General features: G+C 30.5%; 3 protein-coding genes across 7 annotated transcripts; 2 read left to right on the top strand and 1 right to left on the bottom strand.

Annotated features, from left to right (window-relative positions):
• Window positions 1-272: 272 nt before the first annotated feature.
• LOC141458710 (heat shock 70 kDa protein cognate 2-like) lies at window positions 273-19,121 on the top strand. Of its 4 annotated transcripts, none has more exons than XM_074137049.1 (10): window positions 273-430; window positions 2,704-2,918; window positions 3,752-4,099; window positions 14,083-14,262; window positions 14,661-15,241; window positions 15,349-15,469; window positions 15,889-16,158; window positions 16,420-16,521; window positions 16,648-16,875; window positions 17,472-19,121. In XM_074137049.1, exons 3-10 carry the CDS (start codon window positions 3,926-3,928, stop codon window positions 17,700-17,702), a joined length of 1,887 nt encoding a protein of 628 aa, XP_073993150.1. In that variant the 5' UTR covers window positions 273-430; window positions 2,704-2,918; window positions 3,752-3,925; the 3' UTR covers window positions 17,703-19,121. The 4 variants fall into 4 exon arrangements, with proteins under 4 accessions (XP_073993150.1, XP_073993151.1, XP_073993154.1 ...); XM_074137050.1 differs by having other exon boundaries at window positions 280-430; window positions 2,856-2,918; XM_074137053.1 differs by lacking the exons at window positions 273-430; window positions 2,704-2,918; window positions 3,752-4,099 and adding an exon at window positions 12,666-12,946.
• Window positions 19,122-19,204: 83 nt separating this feature from the next.
• On the top strand, window positions 19,205-23,103 carry LOC141458714 (transmembrane protein 135-like). 2 transcript variants are annotated; one of them, XM_074137059.1, is made up of 10 exons: window positions 19,205-19,335; window positions 19,408-19,570; window positions 20,328-20,458; window positions 20,545-20,668; window positions 20,740-20,894; window positions 21,133-21,214; window positions 21,300-21,464; window positions 21,544-21,684; window positions 22,777-22,940; window positions 23,033-23,103. In XM_074137059.1, exons 2-10 carry the CDS (start codon window positions 19,418-19,420, stop codon window positions 23,082-23,084), a joined length of 1,167 nt encoding a protein of 388 aa, XP_073993160.1. In that variant the 5' UTR covers window positions 19,205-19,335; window positions 19,408-19,417; the 3' UTR covers window positions 23,085-23,103. The 2 variants fall into 2 exon arrangements, with proteins under 2 accessions (XP_073993160.1, XP_073993159.1); XM_074137058.1 differs by having other exon boundaries at window positions 19,221-19,570.
• Window positions 23,071-25,880, bottom strand: Mpi (mannose phosphate isomerase). The gene is made up of 6 exons (XM_074137056.1): window positions 25,459-25,880; window positions 24,782-24,923; window positions 23,899-24,063; window positions 23,657-23,824; window positions 23,381-23,583; window positions 23,071-23,305 (listed from the first exon to the last, which is right to left on the bottom strand). The coding sequence occupies exons 1-6, from the start codon at window positions 25,771-25,773 to the stop codon at window positions 23,111-23,113; spliced, it is 1,188 nt and encodes a 395-aa protein (XP_073993157.1). The 5' UTR covers window positions 25,774-25,880; the 3' UTR covers window positions 23,071-23,110.
• Between the last annotated feature and the right edge of the window lie 82 nt (window positions 25,881-25,962).

Below are 25,962 nucleotides of genomic sequence, written 5' to 3'. Positions count from 1 at the left end.
TACAATAAATACTTCAAAAAGTGATCGATCATGAAATTGATTATAGAGCGCTAGTAACCGGAGCAGCCGATGTACAACACACACAATAGAAAATAAATAATTTCATCAACAGGTTCTCACATTTTTCGCATTAATTGCAAAATTTGATTTCTATTAATTTTAAAATTTTCCTACGTTTAAATAAATTTAAGTTATTCGCTTGTCGTCGGTAATCATCGGCTTTTACTCGTTAGCTCAACATTTAATTCTATCTCCAGCTTTTACTAAAGTAATACTTTACTAAGTCTCTGGGCTATTGCCTGATTTAGTTTGCAGTTTATTTCGTTCTTAACCTTCACCTCCTGTTAACCATGAGTTCGATATCGTGACTGTTACAGTATTTCATTTTGCATTGAATAGTTGCTCAAAAAAAAAATAATATAGCGGAAAGGTAGGCATTCAAATTATTTTTCGTTCACTCAAAAGAATACTTTTAACTTGTACTTTAAATGATAAATAATAATTCGATCTGGATGTTGAAAATGAAAAAAATGTTAGTGAAATAATAAAAATTTTGCTAACACGTCTTATAAAAATAATTGAGAAGAAACCTACTTTAAAAAAGTTATTCACTTTAATAGACTATTTCATTAGAGTATTTACTCTAGTCCAGCGAATCCCAACAAGGGACATGAAAGTTACAAAATTATGTTAAGAACATCCAGTATTCTTAAAAGCTATTCTTATTATCGCTTACAATATCTAAACTATGTTTGCATAAATAAACTGTAATTTTGTTCGGCCAATTTTTAAGGTAACCGAAATAAACAGAACGTTTAGAAACAACATTAAAAATGGATCAGTATAACCACATTTCTTAAACACTACATGTTATTTGCGCTTACTACCTATTGACTAGCTATTAACACTACAAGTGTAGTGTGAAATGGAAATGAAGATGGTGTTCAATTCTGTACATAAAAGTGATTAATCAACTCTGATAAAGATGATAAGTTCTAAACCGGTCAGGAATCCAAAAAAAAAGTGCGTGCATACGGGTAAATTTAGCGAAATTATAGCCATTTCGCCAGAATTTTATTCACAAGATCATCAGAGCTGGATATTGATATTAGGTTGGGCAGACAAGTTCCTTCATTTTTGCGAATATCAAATACAAGAACTGACTTGGAACAATTAGAGAAAGGACGGCACGTAGTTCTTTGTCAAATAATCTCTATAATACAGAGCGAACAGTTTCGCTAAAATAGACATCTGCATTTACATTGAGTAGAAAAGTAAGCTTCAAAACTTTATAGTATAATGTTGCAGTAAAAAGCATATCTTAGGTTGCCTTTACATGGATTTATGTATCAATAATAAAATTTAAGTTTCTGCTGAAATAACAAAAACTAACAAAATTTAGGCACATTTAGTTTCTCGGAGTTATTGTGACGTTGAGGTTCGTACTAAAATCAGTTATTAGCAAAAAAGTAGTGCATGATACAAGGAACAAGATAAAGAAATTGTTTCTTCTCAAAATGTTCCATCTGAATCATTTAAGATCGTTACCTCTGTAACGAACTAATTTCTTAATTTGCTGTGAAAAAAAAGTGCATTTAAAATATGACGTATTAACTTACTATGACTAATACAAATTAATGGCGTTTTGAAATTTTAATTTTAAAATAGAATTTAACTTCAACTGTTGTATTTATTAACCGTAGCAAGCTACCAGATCGAATTAATTGTTTTTGTTTAAGCACAACTTCTTTAAAAAGTTATATAATTTATTTTGGACTATATTTTTTATAGTTTTCGGGAATATACAGGGTGGTCCATTTAAAACGCACCAATCGCAAATAACTTTTTAGGAAAGCGGAATTTCGAAAAAACCCACGAAGTCAGCCAGAGGACCTCCCAAAACTTATATTTCTGGTAGAAAGTTAATACTGAAAACTGATGATGAATAAGATAAAATTGTAACTTTGATCTTAAATATCTCAACTAATATTAGGGATATCGAGACAGGGTCAACGTCATTTTTCACAATTTTTTATTTAGTCTTCATAATCATTGTCAAAACCAGTGGTCCTTATGAAACCTTAATTGGGTTTTTGGCCGTAACTCCGCCAAAAATAAAGGTACAGCATCGGGGGTGAAAAATTTGAAAACTAGACCAAAAAAACATATAGTTTACTCCGTGGGTTTTTTCGAAATTCCGCTTTCCAAAAAAGTTATTTGCGATTGGTGCGTTTTAAATGGATCACCCTGTATGTATAGAAAAGTGGCAGAAATATTTGTAGTTTTCTTTGTGTAATCACTCACTACTGGAATATAATTACCATCTCTTTAGAAACTTGGATTTTCGTTCCTAACAACTATATGTTTATTTATATATACGTGAAGAATTCCAGGCTTGTATATCTAGCAGTTCTGTATGTTGTATGCTACTACTATACAGTAATAGCTTCAACTAAGCTTAATACTGCTCACCCATATTGTTGAATTTTAAGAAAGTACATAATTAGATAACAACTAGCAACAATAGATCTGTCAGGTCGATGTAGTTTTTCTTAAATTTACTTCATTACTGACAGACCGACCCTAGAACATGTCACCTAAAAATTACGCGCCTTAAGTACAGAACTAGAAATAAAAATAGAATAGAATTTTCTAGAAATAGAAGTAGAACAATTTTCAGTGGTACATTCCATTTTTCTACAGTGTATTAGATTATATTGTATGTATGGCTGTCGCAATGAATTAAGTGGACTGGCGGAAAAACATCGAGGATGCCAAAACCAGAGGGCTATAGTACCAGTAATAATGATGATCATATTCATTTATACTAAAAATTTGTTTACCACTGATTGCAGTTAAAAACTACACAGAAGACTTTTAGGAAATAAAATAAATGGATTTACACATGAAAACTCAAGGTAATATGATAATCAATCTTTCTATGTTAAAATATTCATGAATTTTACATTATTGAACTGAAATGTTCTAATTTAATGAACATTTATTTTATCTTGTCCTTCTTGGGTAATCCTGGGACAACCATTTTTAATTTATTATACTTAAAACCCTCAAAAAATTATCAAAAAAAAATACCATCGTAATAAATTACCATTTGTCTTTAGCTTTTAGGTTCTCACTTTGTGAGTAATGACTAAAAATATACTCATATTTTCAAGCCTAAATCACCATACAGTTTTTGAATTTTAGTTAACTTCCACTGAGTTAAAAATAAATCGAATGCTAAAAGAAATAGTGCATTCATGCATAGTTACTCATTTTTTGAATAAAGAGTTTTTAAATTATAATTTTCCGTACTATAAAGTTAGAAGGTAGAAAATGTTATGCTGGGCATTTTCTATCTTTTTAGAGTTTATCCTAGTGATACTCAGAAAATGAGAGAGTAAATATTTGCAATGAGTTGAAACTAATGTTCTTAATCCAGTTGATTAGAAATTGTAGTAAATCCGACAAAGATTTGGGAAATTAACTTTTATCAAATTACAGAATTGATAACTTTTCTTAATCATTTTAGAGGAAAAATTCATTTTATCGTAAAACATTTTCAAATATCAATATTATGGTAATTTCTGCTTAAATGATTACTATTGAAGAGCAAGAAGTTTAATTCAATTTATATAATTCTGCGGTTCAGCCGTTCTGCTGTTTTAGGCAAAAGAGCTCATTTTAATGTTTCGTTTATTTTTTGTTAATTTACAAAAACTTTAATTGTAGTATGTTATTCTTGTTACAGACAGGGCTTAACTTGGTAAAAGAATTTATTCTGAAGAGTGGGGAGAAGAAGGTCTATTACCTACTCACCAGTTACTACATTTCAAGCGCAGTCTTATTTTAACATTGAAAGCGCTAACTAGTACGCACATTTTTTGTCGTTTAAACTGCTCGAAAGAACTTAAAGAAGAAGAAAATGGGAAAAACTCCAGCTGTCGGTATTGATTTAGGAACAACCTATTCTTGTGTTGGTGTATGGCAGCATGGTAAAGTTGAGATTATAGCGAACGATCAGGGTAACAGAACTACACCTAGTTATGTGGCATTTAACGATACTGAACGACTAATTGGCGATGCGGCCAAAAATCAGGTAAAATATGTAACTTGTTCAATTAATTAGTTTGTTGTTTCTATTTAATCATAGGCTTGGTTAATGATTGTGCTTGTTGTATGGTGTTAAATTTGAAAATATATAAATTTGTGTATGTTGTAAATGATAACTATTTTCTATTTATGGAAGTAAAAGTTTCATTTCTTTTTAGGAATAATTAAAAATCCAACAATTTAAGACAATTGTCCAACTTTATAGTAAACTCGAAATTCATTTCACAAATAGCAAATAATTTTTTGTTAGAATTTCAAATTATAAAAATATTTTATGATCATAGATGTACATACTCCAATGGAATCTAGCCCATTCATGGCAAATCAATTGCCAGTTGTTACCTAATCCTCATGGTGATTGCGTCCTCTTCTGGCCATAACTTTTCAAGAGTGAGCTACCTTTCTCCTCAATCATCTTTCAAAACCAAATCTATCTCTTTTCTTCAAACCTTTCTTCCGCAATTCATAGATAACGTGGCCAGGAAACCGCCATTTATCTGCCTTCTTATTATCAAAATATTGCATTTCCGGCTTTGCTTCAGCGTTTTCGCCTTTGATTCTTCAATTATACAAAAAAGTAAAATAAAATAATCGGTTTGAGGTCTCAGTCCTTTGTACTACTTTACTTACAGAAGAATCGAAGTTCATTCTTTTCTTGATACGGCTTAAAGTAAAACCTCAACGATACTTGCCATGCCTGTTGTATTTTTTGTAAGCTTCAATTCAATTAAAACCAAATAATGAAATTTAGCCAAAACATTTAGTATTTATATTTATATTTTCTTCGAGATTATTTTTGATGAATACAAATTTCTGTGTTTTCTTTCTGCTGAGTGGATAATCGTATTGGAAAAATAAGGAAGATTCGACCCTTGAAATCACAAACTCAAAAGATTGAAACAGATTTCCCAATCGGTACCCACAAGTTCCATTATAGAGTTTTAGCTTTTCTTTCTTGAATTTGGTTTGATTCGAATTATCAGGTTTATACTTGATTTTTTATTTTTAGTTGTGCTTGTGATAAATACAGACAAATTAGCAAAAAGACCTTCTTTTTTTTTACCTCAGAGGTTCTTCTAAAGGATATTTTCACAGAAAACACAAATCTTCAGGTAGCAATATCTTCTCTTACAAACAAATTAAAGAAAGTAAAAACATTTTTTGTCCAAAAGAAGCACGTTACAAAATAACTAATATAAAATTCTCTTTCTTCTATATTTAGTCCCAATTAAGTGTAGTTTTTAAATACTGACATATTTATATTTTCAATATTCATTAGGTAAAGTAGTTCACAGGAAATCGTATTTTAAAGGCCTTTAAGTAAAAATAATTTAAAGAATTTTCTCGAAACTGCAACGCTTTTCTCTAAATTAGTGGTTTTATCCATTTCGGTGAATCTTTGTTGCTCTAGTGAAACTCTCAAAATCCATTGTATTAGAACCTTCCTTAAATTAATATTGGCAATTTTCAAATAAGCTCCAAGTACCGGACACTATACACTATTTTAGCAATAGTATAACGATCCTTACCAGACTAGGATGACAAGCCGTCTAAAAAAGTAAGATCTTCGTATGAATATTTAAAGAAAACAATTCCAGCTGCGATAAAAAAACATAAACAAAACTCGCCCTTAATGCTAAATTACTTTTATTTTCTGGGTTTGAACAACGATTTCCGTTTTTTAAAATTTGTATTCATAAAATCTGAGCCTTTTTCTATATTAGAAAACAAATTTTGTGTAAATTTGATTTAAAAGTTTTTTTAAGATAATTGGTGGTGACTAAATTAGACTTCCACTTAGAGAGGTTCTTCACTTTTTGCGATTTAAACTGTAAGATTAAGGATAACAAAAGTTCAATAAAATTTCTATTCAGAGGAACTTTATTATTAGAAGTCTAAACTAAACTAAAAATTCCATCCACTTTTAAGAAGGGTTTAAAATTTGCAAGAAATCCTTGGGAAGGACCAGAGTTTTTATTTGGGCGGTAGTTCAATAATTTATCTGCCTGGCTTTGGATTAAAAGATATATTCCTTAGCGACTAATTTACACATTATTGTTTTTAGCGACAAATCTAAATTCTTGGTCCAGTTTTCAGCGATCGTTTATCAAATACATAACAGTTTATAAGGTTATCTGTAGCTAAGAAGTTTTTTTCTGCAATTAGTGTTTTTAGATTTTCATTTGAGGTAATAAGAAATTGGGTTATAATAAAATAGATTTTGTTCAATAATAGTGTAGAAAATAAATATACATCTTAAAAAAAATATTATTTTTCTTCTCTAAAAATGAAAAGTTGGGCAACATCTTGCAGCTGTATAAATTGAATTGAATGAAGATGTTATAAAATTGGAATTATTTACTGTTACTTACTTATAACATAAATTTTACTTGACTTAACACACTTATGAATGTAAAATTCAGATTTTAAATTTAAGGAGCTCTGTTTCATTTATATAATACAAACTAGGTCACTTTACTCTCTTCAGTTAAAAATAAATAGTAGCTATCATTAATTTAAAAAAAATTACTTTTTTATTTTTAGTTACTTAATGCTCTTCTCTCTCTAGACAGTTCAGATGTTTAATTTTTTGTAAACTGACATACATTGGCTTGAGATGGGTCACAATATCAATCAAATTGAGGTGTTAGCAATGTTTGTATTCTTTGTGACTTTCTTTTAATTCTGATTCATCTTGCAGTTGATGAGTTATTATATAAAATTTTGCGCAGTAGATTAAGAATAAAACATTTTTTAGAATAAAATTACTTCTGTTGTAAACAACAAGCACTCACAAAACTTCGAAGATTTTTCAGAATCCAGAATCCACTTAAAATCATTTTCGTAGGGAAGCTAAAATGTTTCAGATGATATTATTCAACTTGGAATTTTACATTCCAAGCAGTCTTTTCATATTTTTAGATGTTATTTAGCTGATGGATTACATAGTTCCGAAGGGGAATATTTAGATAGAAGTGTAACGAAACAGTTCCCACAAATTTTACCTGGCTTAGATTGATAGCATTATCTCTTACTTCCAATCTTTAGCTATCACATTAATTCTAATCCTAAAACTTCTTGATGAATTCTCAGCTTTCTTTAAACAGTGCTTAGTACAATCCGTCATAAGATTTAAGCTTCCGGGGCCCATTTCAAGCAACAAATCTCTGTACAATTTGACTACTTTGTTGTGTGCACCTGGGAATTCTCCATATATACCTGCTGAACACCAGTCTCATTAAGTGTACATCTGGGTAGATGATTGAAGAAAAAGGTGTAAAATGTCGTTTTACAACAACAGCATCAGCAACAACTTCCCCTTAATTCATACAATTCATACGACCATCTTTCCGTACTTCAGAAGCTTCTGATTACTACTCTATTCCTTTACCAAAGTTCTACCTAGCGTGCCTTTTTCTGCATCTGATTCCCTTCTTAAAATTTTGTTTCAACTTTCTTACAGCTGTTTCAAACCTCAAATGAGCCACTTCTGTGCGCTAGTCTCTTCAGTCTTCATTCATTATTTTTGACTTTTGGAACTAATCGCTGTACGAGTCATTTCTATCCAACATCTCTCCTCGTTTGAGGATAATCTGACTTAATAATATTCCAATGTCTCATTTAACCCTCCACTGAACAAATTACAATCACATCCCGGGATGAGTACCACATCTCCCTACGTATTTTCTACTATCTAATCCAACTCAGTTTGTTCTCCTAAAATTCCTCCAGGAACTCAACTGAGCTTTAGACTTTACACATACATCGGAGATCTGACAAAATTAGATCTCTCAGCACCCTCCGTCTCCTCGCCTTACAGACTGTAGTTATATCAATAACTTCCCTTCTGTTCCTAACCACTAAAATAAAAGCAAATAAATTTTATCATAAATACGGTTAATAGGTTTCAAATTCAATTATAACATGTGTATATACTTAGTGTAAGGTTTGTGTATGTGTTTCCTTTACTTCTATTTATACATAAGTGACTCTCTTATAAATATTTCTAGTGAATCATCATATTTATTTAAAACTTCCTTTAGATGTAAGTCTCTTTATTTATAGAGTGCTGATTATTTTTATCTGTCATTGTAATATTTTTCCAGTTGAATTGTTAAAGTGATTTAAACTAAATAAAATATCCAGAATATATTGATCATAATATATTACCAATAAATCTCTTATCACTTTTTTTTTATGGTAATTAGAAAATTTGTCAATTACGTATTAAATTCTTTTGCCCCTGAAAAGGACTTTTTCTAGAAGTCACTAAAGTGAATTATCCGGTGATGGACGGCGTTGTTTATAACAAGAGAGCTTTGTCCTGAAGCCAATTTCGAAGTTGAAGAGCTTTAAATAGAACAAAAAAATCAAAAGGGGGCAGAAAACCTCACATGCTATAACTTTGGATACAAAATCCACTATGTGTTGCTTTTAATATGCCATTGTGTTACAATTCCACTAGATCTAACAATTTGTCGACTACCGAGCAAGAAGTTGATTAATTACACTATGTTAGATGTATATAATGCAAAGTACACTGTTCACCATACAAATATATATATAAACAAAAAAATCTTCGTTGTATGTTTACAATTTTTAGTAAATCCAGAAATTGGATTTCTAGTTGTGGCCAGGAAGGCTGTATGTACTGATCTCCTCGTTATTTTGTACTACAGCTATGTCCGATCTCGTCAAAATCAAAATCAATAGACTTCGTAGAAATCATGCTGTGAGCCTCAAACCATGCTACCATGCACCTAAATATCGCGCTAGGAAAATTGTTCACTGTATTTCTTTTATAGTTAATATATTAAGCATAAATGCTACGCTTTTCTTTAACTTTATTATCTCGTATCTACTTTGCGTCGTTGGATTCGAAACGCACTGTGAGATCGATGATATACGCTTGCCTACTGTTTATTTTTTTTAAGCGTAAATATGTGCGCATATTTGGCAAAACCATTGTCACCCACTTCATCAAAGGATTTGTAATTCATATCTCTAACAGTGTTCATGATAGCAAGCTAAGGTTCCTTTTAGTTGCAACAAGCAAACTACAATATTTGGTACTGTGAATGATAACCAAGCAAACGCGCCGGCTTTTCGATCTCTCTCAAATATTTTCAGCTGGAAATAATTTACTGGATAAAATTGGTTTAAAAGTAAGAAAAATTTTAATTAATTGGTTTTATTTATTAAATATTTTAATTTTGGGCTGAATATGGGACAATAATCGAAACATCTTTAAAAAATAATGCGTCGACAAGAACGAAGAATAAATACTTAATAAATAATTTCTCATAAAATTTTCTTTTTCTTAATAAAAAATTATCTCATTTTAATAAAACAGAATTAATCCCTTTCCTCCATTCTATTTTTATTTATTTTCTTAATATGTATAGTGTATAAGCTGTAGCAATCAAAATTCGGAGGAGATAACCTGGAAGTCCACCAGTTTCTGCGTACTGCTATTTCGGTTTTCTGCAACTATAAATTGCAACGAGATTGTAGATTCTTCATCGAGCTCGTGATTCACACCTTTGTGTTGAAATTGATGCTGCCTCAAGGAGATGCGCTCAGATTAATTAGTAATTACTTCATCTTGTACTAATATATGATTAGTGTCGAGGTGGAGTTAATAACAATTTATCAAATAACCTATCAGATCTATTAAACATTTGTGCATTGAAGCAATTAATTATTTCACGATCTATAATTAACCCCCTTCACTGATCACACCATTTATTATGTAGCCTTTATTTCGTATTAATACTTGATGCAAAATTTAGCACGCAGTCAATGATTTCCTTTTAAGGTTTTAAAATAAAGATTTTAACCACTTAACCTTCAGATTTAAAATATATAGTTGAAATATAAAAACAGGATCTAATTCTAAGTTTTTTTTCGTCTGATTTTCATATCATTGCTATTTACATTTTTCATTCTGTTGTAAAATTACGTTCTGTCATGTTACGAATTCGCAAAAGTCTTGTCAGTAAATAGGTAGGTTTATCAACATCTTATTGTGTGATTATTTATGTTTCCTTATTTTGTTAGTTAGTGGCAAAATCTCAAAGGTAGCCTCATACTTGATAATCCATTTTGGCATCAACAAGGAAGTTTAATAAAAATCTATTGTCAGACGTACAATTTCTATGATGCTTTTATTATGGTTTGACGGAAACGAAAGCCCTGATTTTATTTATTCCACTTAATATGCAACTAATCATAAATACTCGCAACCACTTATGTGGGATTATCAAATTTACCTGGATCATTTTGTAGCAAAATTTAAATATTAATTAATGATTCTGTGGTTGGTGTATGTTTTTCCTTAAATTGCCTTGATTCTCTTCACCATCTATATTAGGGATTGCAAATATAATGCGGCCAAAATGACAGCTAATATTGTTTTCATTTACCAGTTACCCAGGAAATCCAGCCGAGAGAAATTCACTGCTAAAAACAAAACAGTAATGATCATTTATTAAATTTTTATTATTTAAACCTTTTTAAGGTGAACAACCCTGATATATTTTTTTTCAGAGATTTTATTATTTTCATACATAAGCTCCTACTTTTACTATCTGATTCGAAAGTAAGATAAAGATTATTTTAATGTTAAAATTTATTTACTTTGATCAGAGGATAAATGCATAGCTGAATCCATTCAAATAAATGTTGAACATATGGCCTTGGCATAGTTCTCTTTATATGGAATTGTACTGTATCATGTCTTAGTACACATGTCAATCTCTTTAAATGGCAGTTTTATAAGACAGGATCCTTTGTCCTTATGTCAATCTAATAGTTACAAATTATATTATTAGTAATGTTTAAATATATTATAGGCAAAATGATATAATACAATAGTGGAATTGACTTATTCGATTTGTACCACTGTGATTGACAAATTTGTATCTAAGAAATAAAAAATTAAACAAAAACTCTCAAATTATTCTCACCGAATAAGTATCTCAATTTGCACAGAATTCTGTGGTCATTAATTATTAATAAAGTATTATCACATAACATACACATAATTCCTCAGCAGTGTACGGAATTAGGGAAGGCATTAACTTAGTAGTTTGCAAATACTGGATTCCAAAGCGGAGATTACGGATTTGATTCCTCAGCTAGCCCTTAGATTTTCTCTTCCAGTTTCTTACAGTTCATTGGCCGGTAATAAACAGTGTTGTTGGTTACGAAAGAAACCTGCCAAAAATGAAGAATTGCAGGCACTATGGAATTGCGATTGGTGTTAAGAGAAAGATACTTCTTCTGTGGATAAATTATGAGGAAAGACAGAGGATGTAGAAGAGAGCAATAATGTAGATGGCCACTTAAGGCTTTGTTAATTTTCCAAACTAATTCAAATTCAAAGATTAAATGCTAATTATTAAATGGTTATAAGTAATGGTTATCTTTTTCCGTTCGAATAATTTTTCCTCAATTGCAAAATAGAGAGGATATAAATCAAATTGTATCTTATTTGTGTTCTTTCATTATGAGAATCATCGCTTGTATTTTTTTTTTTTTTTTTCCTAACTTGGTAAAACCTCTCGAGCTGGGATGACACCTCCTCCCTCCTCGCTACGTCCTTTACGGCTTCTACTGGGAAGTAGTAAGGAGCTGAGGGATACTGGTGCCCCTCTTCAGCCTTTTAGCCATCGAATCCAGTCGACAGAGGGAAGATATTTGCTGACAAGCTGGCACCATCCTTAATTCTCTTCTATGCTTCGGGTGGACTTAAATCGTTCTTCTAATCACCACTCTACCTCCAGTTCAAATTTACCTCGTCTCTATACCCCTAATTTCTGACTAGCTTGAATTATTATTATTCCATTTTTTTTTTTAATAATTTACGGGAAAGTAACTTCAAGAATTTTTTTCTTGGACAAAAAACGGCAATAAAATCAAAAGACAAATTCTAGGAGAATACTTCAGAACCCGTTATGCTATTATAACAAATTCTGGTTAGTAGGTTGAGCCTAAGCCCCTCTGGTTGTGCCAGCGTTACTAATTTTAGTTAAAATCTTTTTTAACTATGTTTTTTAAAAAATGAACAGAATAAATAAAAGAAAAAAAAGTTACAAGACACAGAAAAGCAAAGTGGGCGTGATGTCTAAAAATAGACTCCTGGTTTGGAATCAGTGTCTAATAAGGTGCTGGCAGAGTACGTCTCCACATTCAAATATTTTTTGTTTTTAAGTTATCAATTAAGTTGATTTCTAACTTAAAAAAAATTTACGTAATTCATAATCATAAAAAATATTGTCTATTTTGAAAGGCCAAAGTGGTGTGCTTAAAAATCTTTCTTTTACTTATTTTTTAATTTTTTTTTTTATATGTAATTGCTTTCCTTGAAAGGAAGGATAATATAGATTGTGCTTTTTTTGAAGGTTTATAACAAAAAAAGATAATTGATAATTAAGAGATATTTTGAGGGACGATTTTGTGTAGATGTACATATATGAATCAACGCAATACCCTAATTATGTATACGATTGGTGTGAAACTCATTTACCATTTTCTTTTTCCGCCATAATTGTAGTTGTTCTATTAATGGTAACATCCATCATAGCATGCTATTTCGGAAAAGTGAAGAGATCACTAAGAATATTCAGATTTGTGCTATACTTAACCGTTTATTCAATATTCCTACGCTAATTTATTAATTTTCTCAAAGCTGGACTAACTTATGTTATTCCAAAAAATCTTTGGTTAGGTTCACATCGGGTAGACAATTTACTTAAACTAGAAAATTCTCTGGTTGACGAACTTCAATCGAAATCTTGATAACAAAAGTGATAATAGTATAAACAAAAAGGTATACAATCTTTGAGCCATCTGTGAATTGTCGTTTTGAAAATATGCATACCCAATGTTCGAGGTTCGTGTTCGCAGGACCTTAAAACTTGTTTTGGTGATCAATTTATAAAACGAAAAAAATGAGATAGATTTACAAATATTTAAAAAATAATTGAATGATAGTTGTATTTTACCGTAACATCTATACTACAGCTTGTTGATTCATGACTGATAACCTTTGTGTGACACTTAGCCATATTTGGTTCTATAAACATAAAACGATTTGAACACAACTATTTTACCTTGCTATACCATAAATGGACTGTGATTTTTAAAAGTGGTAAAACAATTTGTTTTTATAATGGTTCTCCAGATGTTTAACATTAAAATATAAACGGATTTTTCGCGATCCATTTTGTTCATAGATTATATTTAAGGAGGAAATCCTTTTTTTAGAACTGTTACGAGTATGAGCCTACACTTATAATAAAGTTTATGGCTTTGTCAAATATTTACACCCACACCCCTTTACATCACGTTTTACTTTTTCAGAGGAATATTTTTTTTAATTTAATTTTGAATTTAAATTGGAGGAGTGCCATAATTTGAAACATTTCTTCAGTATTCGATACCAATTTATTTTCTTTTTTATTGTGAAAAACAAAAAATTAGTTAAAGTTTATAAATTGCTAAAAACTGTTTACAATGATACAAAGCTGAATTCAGCTCCTAACTGACTACATTTCTCAAGCATTTCAGTCTTTAACGTAATTTTTTTTAGGAGCACTTATGGAACTTCCATGTGATTCTCTGTCTAAAGTGCACCTTCATTGTGCTCCGTTATTTTATGAATAACTACATGAAGTTTTTCAGGATATATATTTTCAAAAAGTCATTGATTCGCACTGCCTCATTTTGCGCTGACGATTTCAATTTGTCAAGGACTTCTATTAAGCCAATCTACCAAATATATCTAGAATTTGCTCATCTAATGTTAAATTGTTGGAATCCTATTTTTAGAATTATTTCGTTTTATAATTTCATTTCTAGAATTGCGCTAAAAGTTCAACTTCATTCGATTCACATTGAATTCTAAGAAAACTTGCTTGATAATTTTACAATAACACTTAAATCAAAACAGTTCTTTGTTTATAGGTAGCAATGAATCCGAAGAACACAGTGTTTGATGCTAAAAGACTTATTGGTCGCCGTTTTGATGATCCTAAAATTCAAGCAGATATGAAGCACTGGCCATTCACTGTAGTTTCAGACGCTGGAAAACCCAAGATTCAAGTTGAATATAAAGGAGAAGTGAAAAAGTTTGCACCAGAAGAGGTAAATTTCTAAATCAAGGAAATAATTTATTTTAATTTCTTAGGCCTAAAATTGCAAGCATGGCCAGAGAGAGTCTTTATTTTTGGAAGCTCCAGATTAAGGAGAGCCAATGATACCCGAAACGTTGAACATCAGTCAATTTTTTTTTTTTTTTTCTTAAGGATACTTGCCGACATCCTTCATCTCATAATTTATTTAATTTTAAAGCCGGTATAAACAAAATTTTAGTTCACTTAGTGTTTCATTCTTTATTGTAGCTGACTGAAATAACGGAATGGACATTTCTAATAATCTTATCTCTTCAGAATATTCTATCAAACTATAATAAATTCATCGAAAATTTTATAAGTAATTTTTGTTTACCCATAAAATTGGTAAATAAATTGTTCCTATTTCAGATAAGTTCTATGGTTCTGACAAAGATGCGAGAAATAGCAGAAACATATTTAGGTGGAAAAGTGGCCGATGCAGTGGTTACAGTACCAGCTTACTTTAATGATTCTCAACGACAAGCTACTAAAGATGCTGGAGCTATTGCTGGACTTAATGTTCTTCGTATAATAAACGAACCTACCGCAGCCGCATTGGCTTATGGTCTTGATAAAAACTTGAAAGGAGAAAAAAATGTATTGATATTTGATCTAGGTGGAGGTACTTTTGATGTGTCGGTACTGTCCATTGATGAAGGTTCATTATTTGAAGTGAAATCAACAGCCGGTGATACCCATTTGGGTGGTGAAGATTTTGATAATCGATTGGTGAACCATTTTTGTGATGAATTCCAGAGGAAGTTTAAAAAAGATTTAAAAGGAAACGCACGTGCAGTAAGGCGATTGAGAACTGCATGTGAACGAGCAAAGAGAACTCTTTCATCCAGCACTGAAGCTTCTTTGGAAATAGATGCGTTGCATGAGGGTGTTGATTTCTATTCAAAGATAACTAGAGCCAGATTTGAAGAACTTTGTATGGATCTTTTTAGGTAAAATGGGTTCTGTACTTGTTGCTAAGAACGTTCGCTTAGTTAGAAAATATTTACATGTAAATAAACATTTTCATTTTTTATAATAGAAGTTTGTTATGATTTAGATCAACACTGCAACCAGTTGAAAGAGCTCTTGCCGATGCAAAAATGGACAAAGGAAAAATTAATGATGTAGTACTTGTAGGTGGATCGACAAGGATTCCTAAAATTCAGAAAATGTTGCAGGTAACATTTTACTTGCTAAGTTATTTCTAAATAGAAAAGAAAATCTTTTTTTTTATTGCACTCAAGTCATTGATTAGAATTTTCGCAATGTAGTTGGCATTTAGACTGAACACTACATACATTTTCCATCTTCCAAGGAAGCCTTCCATTTTTTGGGTTTTACTCTACCCGAGTTCTTTTTTGACTATCTTCGTGATGATTCCACATCAAGCAGTCTCTTTTACTAAACTCCTCTGCGCTCGATGCTACATACGTAATAACAATTTCCTGCATATAGGTTTCCTGCAAAATGTCTTCTCTAATGCGGTGGTAGTAGCAGTGAATTAAGTAGCTACTCCATAATGAGCATTTACGTTATTCATATTTAACCAATGTGTTCAAATTAAAAAAAAAAGTTATAAGATATTTTTTTCTGTCAGGACTTCTTCTGCGGTAAAGCACTAAACTTGTCAATAAATCCTGATGAAGCTGTCGCTTATGGTGCTGCAGTACAAGCTGCCATTCTCAGCGGTGATACATCCTCGCAGATACAGGATGTACTATTGGTGGATGTTGCACCACTTTCTCTTGGAATTGAAACCGCTGGAGGTGTAATGACAAAAATTGTTGAAAGAAACTCTAGGATTCCTTGTAAACAACAGCAAACTTTTACAACATATGCTGATAATCAACCGGCTGTTACAATTCAGGTAAGATTGTTTCTTCGTGAAAATTATTTATATAGATTATTATTTATTAAATTATTTATAGATAACATAATTTATGAACAATAAATGAATAATATGCGTGGTAAAATTTTAAAATTACAAAATGTTTTTAGTAAGTGTAATAGGATTTAAGTATGCTAATTTTATGCCGAAATACGTTTTTATTATAATGTCTACATACGTGTACAACGTGATTAAAATCTAATTTATTCAAATGATTCAAATATAACTAACATTCCGTAGGTATTTGAAGGCGAAAGAGCTATGACTAAGGACAACAATCTACTTGGAACGTTTAACTTATCAGGAATCCCACCAGCTCCAAGGGGTGTGCCTAAAATAGAGGTATTTTAAAAAGTAATATACAATTGTATCAAGCAAGACTTTTCTTACGTAAAAAACTTCTGGTAATTATAACTAACTTTAACTTCTTTTAGAAATAACTTTAACTTCAAATTGAATTTTTTATAGGTAACTTTCGATTTGGATGCAAATGGTATTCTCAACGTTTCAGCAAAAGATAGTAGTACTGGAAAATCTGAACGAATAACAATTTCTAATGATAAAGGTAGATTATCAAAGGATGAAATAGAAAAAATGTTAGCCGATGCGGAAAAATACAGGAATGAAGATGAAAAGCAAAGGGAGCGTGTTTCATCCAGAAACCAATTGGAATCTTATTGCTTTTCAGTTAAGCAGGTATGGAAAAAGTATCATGACTTTAAATGTTAGAATTTATCTTATTTAGAGTTCTTTTGATTATTTGATAGATTCATTTTCAAACTGAAGAATGTAGATATTAAACACACCAATACTAAAATTTTAGAGAAATGGACAGAATGGCTCTTCAGGGTTCTTGAATTCTTTGCTGCTATTCTAGCCTCAAACATTTCTCATTACACTTCAAATAGAGTCAGCAGCTAGTGGATTTATTGCATAAAAATATCATTAAACAAGTTCAATTTAGGTTTTCTTTGGGGGTTATTATTGTTGTTTATTTAACACGTCTCCATCTGAGTTTATTTTTTCAATTCATTGACTTCTCTCATTTAGACAACACTGTCCATTACCAGACGTTGAAACTCCTAGGGAGAGAAAAATTAAAGGCCATCAGCTGGTTACGAACCTAAGAGCTTCCGCTTAGAAATGTCCTTCTCAAATTGGAGTATAATTGATTAGATTAGATTTTTTTCATCCAGCGTGATGAAATGTGATGCTTCTACTCACTACTGAATGTTACAATTTCAATTTACAATTATTATTACATTATTTAATCAGTAGCGGTAATTTTGCAGGCTGTTGAAGATGCAGCTACAGGAAAGTTAACTGATAATGAGAAGAAAAGTGTGTTAGATAAATGTTCATCGACCTTACAATGGCTAGACTCAAATAGCCTGGCGGAAAAGGAGGAATTTGATGACAAATTAAAAGAATTGCAAGCAGTGTGTTCACCAATAATGACAAAACTACATCAAGGAGGAGGCAGCCAATCCAAGGGAGGTCCTACTGTTGAAGAAGTTGATTAAAATCATTTTTCTAGCTTCATTTATTTTTTTATTAAAAATCATAATTAATTTTTAAGTATAAATATTTAATTAGTTGTGTATACTTACGACTTTGCTTATTATTTACCAAAATTGCATCACATTGATTTTGTTAAATAAAGTAATCTAAATTAAGCCAATTTCCTATTAAGTTGTTATTGTTTCAATAATTTATTCGCCAAAAAATATTTTTTTGTAAGTTTTAAAAATAAATTGATAATTTTAGCTATAAAATTTGTCTTGGGTTTTATCATTGTGAATTAGTAAAGTCTGTTATAAAAAAAGTCATTAATATTTAATTTGTATCATTACTTTTAAGTAAATGAAACTATTTGTTCATCGAACTTCTTTAAGAAAAATGCTTTTTATTAATATACAATTTTAATGAATTTCATATTAGCATTGGTAAAAATTAATGCGTGGATTGCAATTAACAGTTTAGCGTACATTTCTGACGCACCAAACTGTGTTCCTTTCCCACAATCTAAACATATTATTCGCGACCGACCCAATCTAATAGTTTGCTTGTATAGTAGATCACACCTTTAATAATATCTTCTTACATAATTCCTTTCCTGTAAGTCTGCCTTTTTTTTGTGTATTCTGTAGCTAGTACAAAGACCATATTGAGATTTACCATAAGCCTAACGAATCTATCAAGCAGATGAACAATCCTAACATAGATCAACATAATTTCTAAATTAAGTAATAAAAATTAGATTTTTTCTCCTCTGACAGCAAATGCACATGAATGAATTGAACATAAAATTCAAATTTTCTATGTGAAGTCCTTGATAGTGGCAAACTAATCAAGAACCCTAAACCTTACAATAATACATTTCGCCCTGTCCTTACTATTTGACCTGCACTACTGAAATGTCTGAAATTACAGAATAATCTGAGCACTAAATGCTACAAGTGTACAATATAAAGAACTGGCTGTTTACTGAAAACTGTTGTAAGGCGATTAAATATTATATAACAATTTTTTAATTGCTAATAATAACTGTTGATATTCACTAACTTATAACCAATTTAATGAAATGCAAATTGTATTAGAACTGACATTATTAACAATGTTTGAACTTAACTTATGAACTTCAAATTTACTAAGATAGATAGGAATACAAGAAAAACTGCCAAATATATTAATAAAGAAAGATATATGGAAATAAAGCCCCGTTTCTCGTAAAAGAGATTATTTATTTCTAATGTGCAAGTGAGATGTTGCCTGGGGTACTTTTTTTGCAGTCAAGACTGTCAAAAATTGTGAATGCTTTATTTTTATTTAAATTTTAATATGACTATATTGTTATTTAAAAAAAAAAAATGAAGTCGAAAAAATACCAGTTAAATGATTGAATTTCATGAATAATAAATCATTCTCTCTTCTATTTAACACTCTCATAAATGTATTATTTATTCATTGACCTTCCTATTACCATTAATATTGATGACATCCGCAAGAAATCTAAAACATTTTCTATTTGTTTCTGAGTTAACGTCGTACGTCTTTTTTATTTTAAAAAAAAACTTCATAAATTGGAAAAGTTGCTTTAACAAAGTTATGTACATAAAAACAAAACGTATCTGAGTATATTTTCGTTAATATTATGTAGGATTCGTTGTATTATGTTAAACGATAAGAAACGTGAAATTTGTATTTAAAATATATTCTTATTTTTAGCATAAAATTAATGGCGGTTTTGAGTAAACAGGACTTTCTACAAGTTCAAAGTTACAATTGTAAAATAATCCATCCATGGCACCAAAACTGTTTAATTGGAAATCTTATAACCAGTAAATCAACTTTGCAAGGATCCTCAATATTTTTTGGAGCATTATATTTGGTATCGTATAATTTCTTTAAAACTATTTTTTCTTTCAAACTACAAAGTTTAAGAGAAAATACCTCATTATGTGCTGCTTAGGGTCCTGGTGAAAACTTGTAATTTGCAACTTCTATTTTCCCATCAATCCCACCTTTTCTCAACCATTTTCTCTTTAAATTTTTTGATAAATATTTAGGATGTCACTCAGTTTTTTTATATTTGGAAATTATAGTTCTGAATCATATAAAATGTGGCTGTCTGAATACTGTTAGTACCATAAGATCATAAAAACCCAAAAGATTGCATTACTATGCAACCCATTTAGATATCTTTAGAGTGGAGGAAGTAGAACAGAATAGAATACACATTCTCTTTCTAAATGCTACGGTGAAGGAAGCAGGTTGACTCAACTGTACCATTCCCACTAAAATCATTTTTATTTGAATAAAGGTTCAAATAATAGTAATTATAATCTCCTTTAAGATTTGCCATATCCATGATCAAATGAAATCCTTTGGGGTCTTGTACAAAATTGCAGAAAAATTGAAAAAGCCTTTATGAGTATAATAAATATTTGATGATTTTTTTATTTGTAGTTTTTTCTGAAAAACTTAAAAATTCATTTGATAAAGTGGCCCTTCTGATTGGCTGATTTACTCCTAAAACTTATTAATGGGTCCCAATGTGGCATTAAAACCAAACATTGAATTTGTAACGCTCTGGAATCTGATATTAGAACTTCATGAAATTACATAAAAGTAAAATTGCTTTTCAGTTACATTATACACCGCAATTGAAGCAATTGACTAAAAAAGATGTAATACCAATCACAAAAAAATTCGCAATATCTGTAACTACAGCGTTTGCTTACATGATTTTATTCACTTCAGGAAACTGCTTTTTCCGGTAAGATTAAAAAAAAAAAAAAAAAAATACCAATAATTCTGTAATATCTAAATATGAAAAAAAACTGACATTTTTCTTATTTATAGAAAACATTTTGGGCAGTTTTCTTATTATGTCGTTGCTTATTTACTGCCAATTGTGTGCGGTACAGCAATTTTTCTGGAAAACCCGCTCAGAAAAAAATTAATTACTTCATCATTTGCTTCAATGGTATAAACAGTCTTTTACTGTTAATTACAGCATTAATTCACTTTTGACTTAATTTAATAAAATTGGATCAGTTTGTAGAAGCAATATTTAGGCGAATTTACATCTCGAAGATAATAAGTAGAAATATATACTTTGAAACAACTTTATTCATGTTATGTAATGCTCTTCTCATGTATGAGGTAAAAAACCAAAAATCACTGATGAAAGGTGGGCAAAAAGAAATGTGGTGAGTTTAGTATTTACACCTACAATTTTAAGATTTATGCTGGAGACTATCACTCTAGTAGTCTCTTGACTGATTTCAATTAGTTTAGTAGGGTGTGTATATTACACAGGAGAGGTGCCTGAATAACTCAAAGAAGTATCATAGAAAACAAAACCCTCTTTTCAAGATATTTTTATTATGAGTTTTCTATTGTAATTACAAAATGTCTTAATTTTCGTTTTTTTTTAATTTTTTTCAGGTTTTACTTGCCAATTGATGAAAATGCTTCACAGCAAAAACACACTTGTAAGCATAACTCATGTTTCTTGCACGGGATAAAGGTAGAAATAATTTGTTAACTTTTCAACTAGGTATACCGTTATAATTATTTAATTAATATTAATAAAACACTATATTTTTTTTCAGGAATCGTTGAAATATTGTTCATTTGGTTTAGCACTAACTATCTTTAAGGTAATATGGTATAATATAAAATTCATTTACGCTCCTGAAGAACTACTCAGAAAAATATTTATGCTAAAGAATTTAAAACTATGTTCATTTGTTGTAACGTACATTGGTATTTATAGGGTATGGAAAATAATATCGTTTTTAACGTATAATAGAATAAATATTTACTTATTTTTTTTTTTATTTTTTTTGTATGTAGGCAACCACCTGTTACTTATGCAGAAAAACAGGAAAAGATTGTGAACTTTTTGGCTTGACTGGCGGATTTTTAGCTGGAATTTCTTATTGCATACTACCAAATTTTACTTTATTGTCTTCCTTAGTAGCAGTATTATTAAAGGTAATCATTAACTAATATTACTATTGAAATATCTGTGAGGCAATTTTAAAACGCCAAGTCTTATGGAGAGGGACTATCTCTTTACAGAGCTTTTTTTTCATTTTTCATTTTCATTAGCGATGGATATGAACCAGCTTTTTGTCGGTAGATTCGGGTCGTTGGATGTGGTTCAATAAAGTTTAGCAATGTTCATAAGTAACTGTATTAATTCGTTCATTATTCGCAAAATCTTGATCATATTGTGTTGCTACCTTAATATTTATAGAGGTTTCATGGAATCATTTGAAACTGACATAATTGTCAGGTCTTCAATTAAAAGAGAAAAAAATTTTGGCAATGCCCGCTGAAAGTCTTTATTGTGGAAACTTATTTTATTGGTCTCAAGCTTCAGTTACAATTGGTGCCTTTCATCTTTCTAGTTTTTACATTCTAGCGTACACAACTTGTTCAACTTCCAAGAAGCTCTTCATAAAGGGCACCAACGGAACCTAAATCATGGAGACCAATAATAAAAGTTTTTGTTGTGAAGACTTTCTCGGGCCATTGCCGAACAGTCTTCTTCATCAAAATCACAAATTCTATGATAGGTACACATGTTTAATGGTACTTTATAGAAGCACTTCTACCCTTCGTTTGTTCCCATCTCAAAATTAAGAAGAGCCGATCTATGCACACGTCATTTTTAGTTCATCTTAAAGAATCTGGTCAGGTTCGAGAAACTGACACGAAAACGTTCTACAAATCTTGCTTAGATTAAAGTAGAGAAGTAAACCTGTTCGTCAGCAATTATTTTCTTTTAGTTTATGTGTCTTTAAGGTAGGTAGCATTGGCATTGTACATTTTCCCCTGTAAAGGTGCAACTATTTCGAGTCTAAAAACCAAATTTAATAATTTTTTTACTCGAATAAATTTATTCGGATATTCGCAAATTCAGACTGTCCATTCTGTGGTTACAATTTTCTTTCACGCTCTCAGGCTGTTACATGAAGAACAAATATTAAATAAATTTCACCTGGAGTTAAATCTTTAAAAAGTAATCTTAAAATAATAATAGTTCTAATTAATAAAGGTAACCCTGATTATTTCTTACAGATAATGGGGCGTCAATTAAAATATAAATATAATTTACCCAATTTACCATATCAGGAATTAACTTTTATTATAACTAATGCATTTCTACTCAACACAAGACTGTTTCATGGTGAAGCATGTCCAACCTTCTTCACAAACATAATTAACATTTGTACTGGTGGCAGGTATCAACTTTTATAAACTTTCGTTATTATCAATTAATTATTCTGTTAAAGTAATTAGTCTTTATAAAAGAGAGTAATGTTTATAATTTCAGAGCAAATATTATATACAACTTTATCGAAGAAACAAAACTACAGACAAAATAAACTTTATTTAGGAAATATATTTAATTTTAAACATTCGCATGGGCCTGATACATTTCCAAAACATCTGATGTAACAGTCAATGTAATAATGAATTCACTTGGTAAAAATAATACCATGCCTGTTTCAATATCAAAATATTCATTTTCTGCAGTTCCACTAAGAACAAACAATAATGAAGCAGTCTTCAACATTGGTAAGGTGTACATCTGCTCTCTGGGGAGCTGTCGAAAGAATTGTAAATTAATTTCTACAAAAAGATAAGTCTGACAATTATAAAAGAACTTAAAAATACTAACACAAATTCGTGCCAAAGCAAAGTCATTAACTGGCGGTTTATAAATACTGATAAATTTATCAAAATAAGTAGCATAAAACTTTAGGTTTTCTATTGATGTTGGATTATACTTTATAATTTTAATTAACGTTGCCACATCTCTAACTTTGGGTGTAAGCCCCGCCCTTACCACATTGTCACTTCGGGCCATCACTTCTACGCAATCTACAATAAAAGTTATGTTTGTAAAGTTATATTATGTTACTTATCAGTCACTAATATGAAGTAAAATCCTTACTTCCATGAAGATAAGCATGAGGTAGACCAGCTTCTAGGAAAAGTGCTTCTCCAGGAGAAAGGGTTATATGATTTAAAAAGTAAATGGCAAATAGACCAATATCTTCAGGAAATTGTTTGTTTAACCGGAGAAAAAGATGCTCCATTTGCATCTCCCTTAATTTAAAATCTAAATAATAATGATTAATACACACTCTATTCCAATAGAAAATCTATTCCACGATTTATTTTCGTTCAGCCTACCTGATTGTTCCCATCTTTGAATTAATTTTGCTGCACTTTTCTTACATTCAACAGGAGCAGCAGTAATGTAAGATGAAAAACAAAGTTCTAACAATTTAATTGAAGGTTGTCTGATGAAATTCTGACTGTATTCAGCATTTATTAAATTACATAATTCTGGAATGCCTGTAATTAATAAAAATCACGTTAATGAACAGATAGAAATGCATTCATAATGTTATAGACCCGTACTAATTATTTTGTGTACTTTTTTGTCCTTTTACATTTTACAAACAAGAACAAATGTGATATTTTGACCAAGACGATGGTAAATCACAGTATCTAAGTTTTTAAATTTTCTTCTTTGAGTAACGAACTTCCATACCATTGACAGTTTTCAAGCCCGAGCTTGTTCTTTTTAAATCTCAAATTAGCGAAATATTCGTAAAGCGCATTGTTCGTTGCGACCAATAGTTCATAGGTTATTACAGTGATCACTAATAACTTTAGAAAGGATTATTACATGCGGGGATAATCTTAACAACCAGTTCATATGCATATTCTATTTGATTTTTTAGTTTATAAAAAAATAAGTGCAATGGCTGTAACAACTTTATCCACTTTAATATTTCTTTTTAATTATTCAAAGCACGTCAACATCATAAGTTATTGGCGCCCGGAGCTATTTTCACTCCACATGACACTGTCCATCACCGGACAGAAGCTGTAAAAAGCCCATGGGAAGAAAGTGCCAGCAGCAGAATTTAAACCCAGGATCCCTTCCTTTCCATTTAATGACCAGGGTTAATTGTTGGTTCATAGAAAATGTGTTTCACAAAAAGTAATAGACTAATATTTTAAGCGGTTGTAAAATACCACAATGCAAAAAAGTTATATCACACACTTTTTAAAAAATCTGCAATTTCTTCCAATTGTCGGAAACCACATAATGCTTCAAATTTGGTTAATGCAACTGCTAATTCTGGTTTGTGATTACTATCTGTGTACATTTTTGGATACTTCAGATGCAAAGTCTGTGCATCCTCCTGTCAACAATTGTATAAAATAAATAGCAATACATATTAGCGTTAATTTTAAACAGAACCAATTTTCTTTATTAAAGTCATTCTAATGCAAGCCGTCATTTGTATTATAGATTTTGTGTTTAAACTTTATGCTGCTGCTACATTTATAAAATTGGAATCATACTTGAAGACTAATATTAACATTATTTTAATCATAAAATTAAAATAACGTAATAATAATGTAATTTTTAAGGACCATTATTTAAAATATATATACATATTTATGGTAGGCCAGTGAAAACATTTTTGCTTAAATACTTTCCACTAACAACACCCATTAACACTATTGCGGAAAAGCAACAAAATTAAAAATTTAAAAACTCGAAATGCAAATGAAATTTTGGTAGTAAAATGTCAGTTCATTAAAAAAAATTATTGGTTTATAAAAAGAGTGGAATCATATGGGCTATTCTGCAGATTTACCCAAATATTTTACCATTTAAAAATCTTTAGTCTAAAAGATTCTATAACTAAACACTTTTATAAAACACATTACCTTATTTGGATGCACTTGAATTGATAGAGCCTTTCTTACAGAAAGTACTTTTAAAAGAAATGGAAGGTCAGGTCCAAACGTGGATAGTGAATTGCCAAGGCAAGTTGGATCGTCTTGAATGTATTCTTTCAACAATTTGTTATGAACTTTTAGCACAGAAGGGCCATTGTGATGAGTTCCCATCCACCACTCAGCATATGGGCAGGACTCTTCAATTTCAAAAAGGGGATCATTTTTGACAGCTAGCTGTGCAACAAGGCTTCTACTTCCTAACTGACCCCAATCGTACCTCATAACAGCACATTGTAGATCCATTTTTTGTAGTTATCATCTATTGTTTAGCTAACATTAACACGGAAGGTTTCACTGACACGAAACACGATCTGTCATTAAATAACCAGCTGATTGCACGTGCAACCACTGCTGGCTCTGTGTCTTAGATGATAATGTTTATCAACTTTACATGTGTTTTTTAAATGAAAATTCAAATTATGTTGTATAAGA

The sequence above is a fragment of the Rhodnius prolixus genome, unplaced genomic scaffold (genome assembly GCF_049639745.1).
Source record: "Rhodnius prolixus isolate KJV_2025 unplaced genomic scaffold, Rpr scaffold_5, whole genome shotgun sequence".
NCBI lineage: Eukaryota > Metazoa > Arthropoda > Insecta > Hemiptera > Reduviidae > Rhodnius > Rhodnius prolixus.
This window is presented reverse-complemented; position numbering and strand designations above follow the sequence as displayed.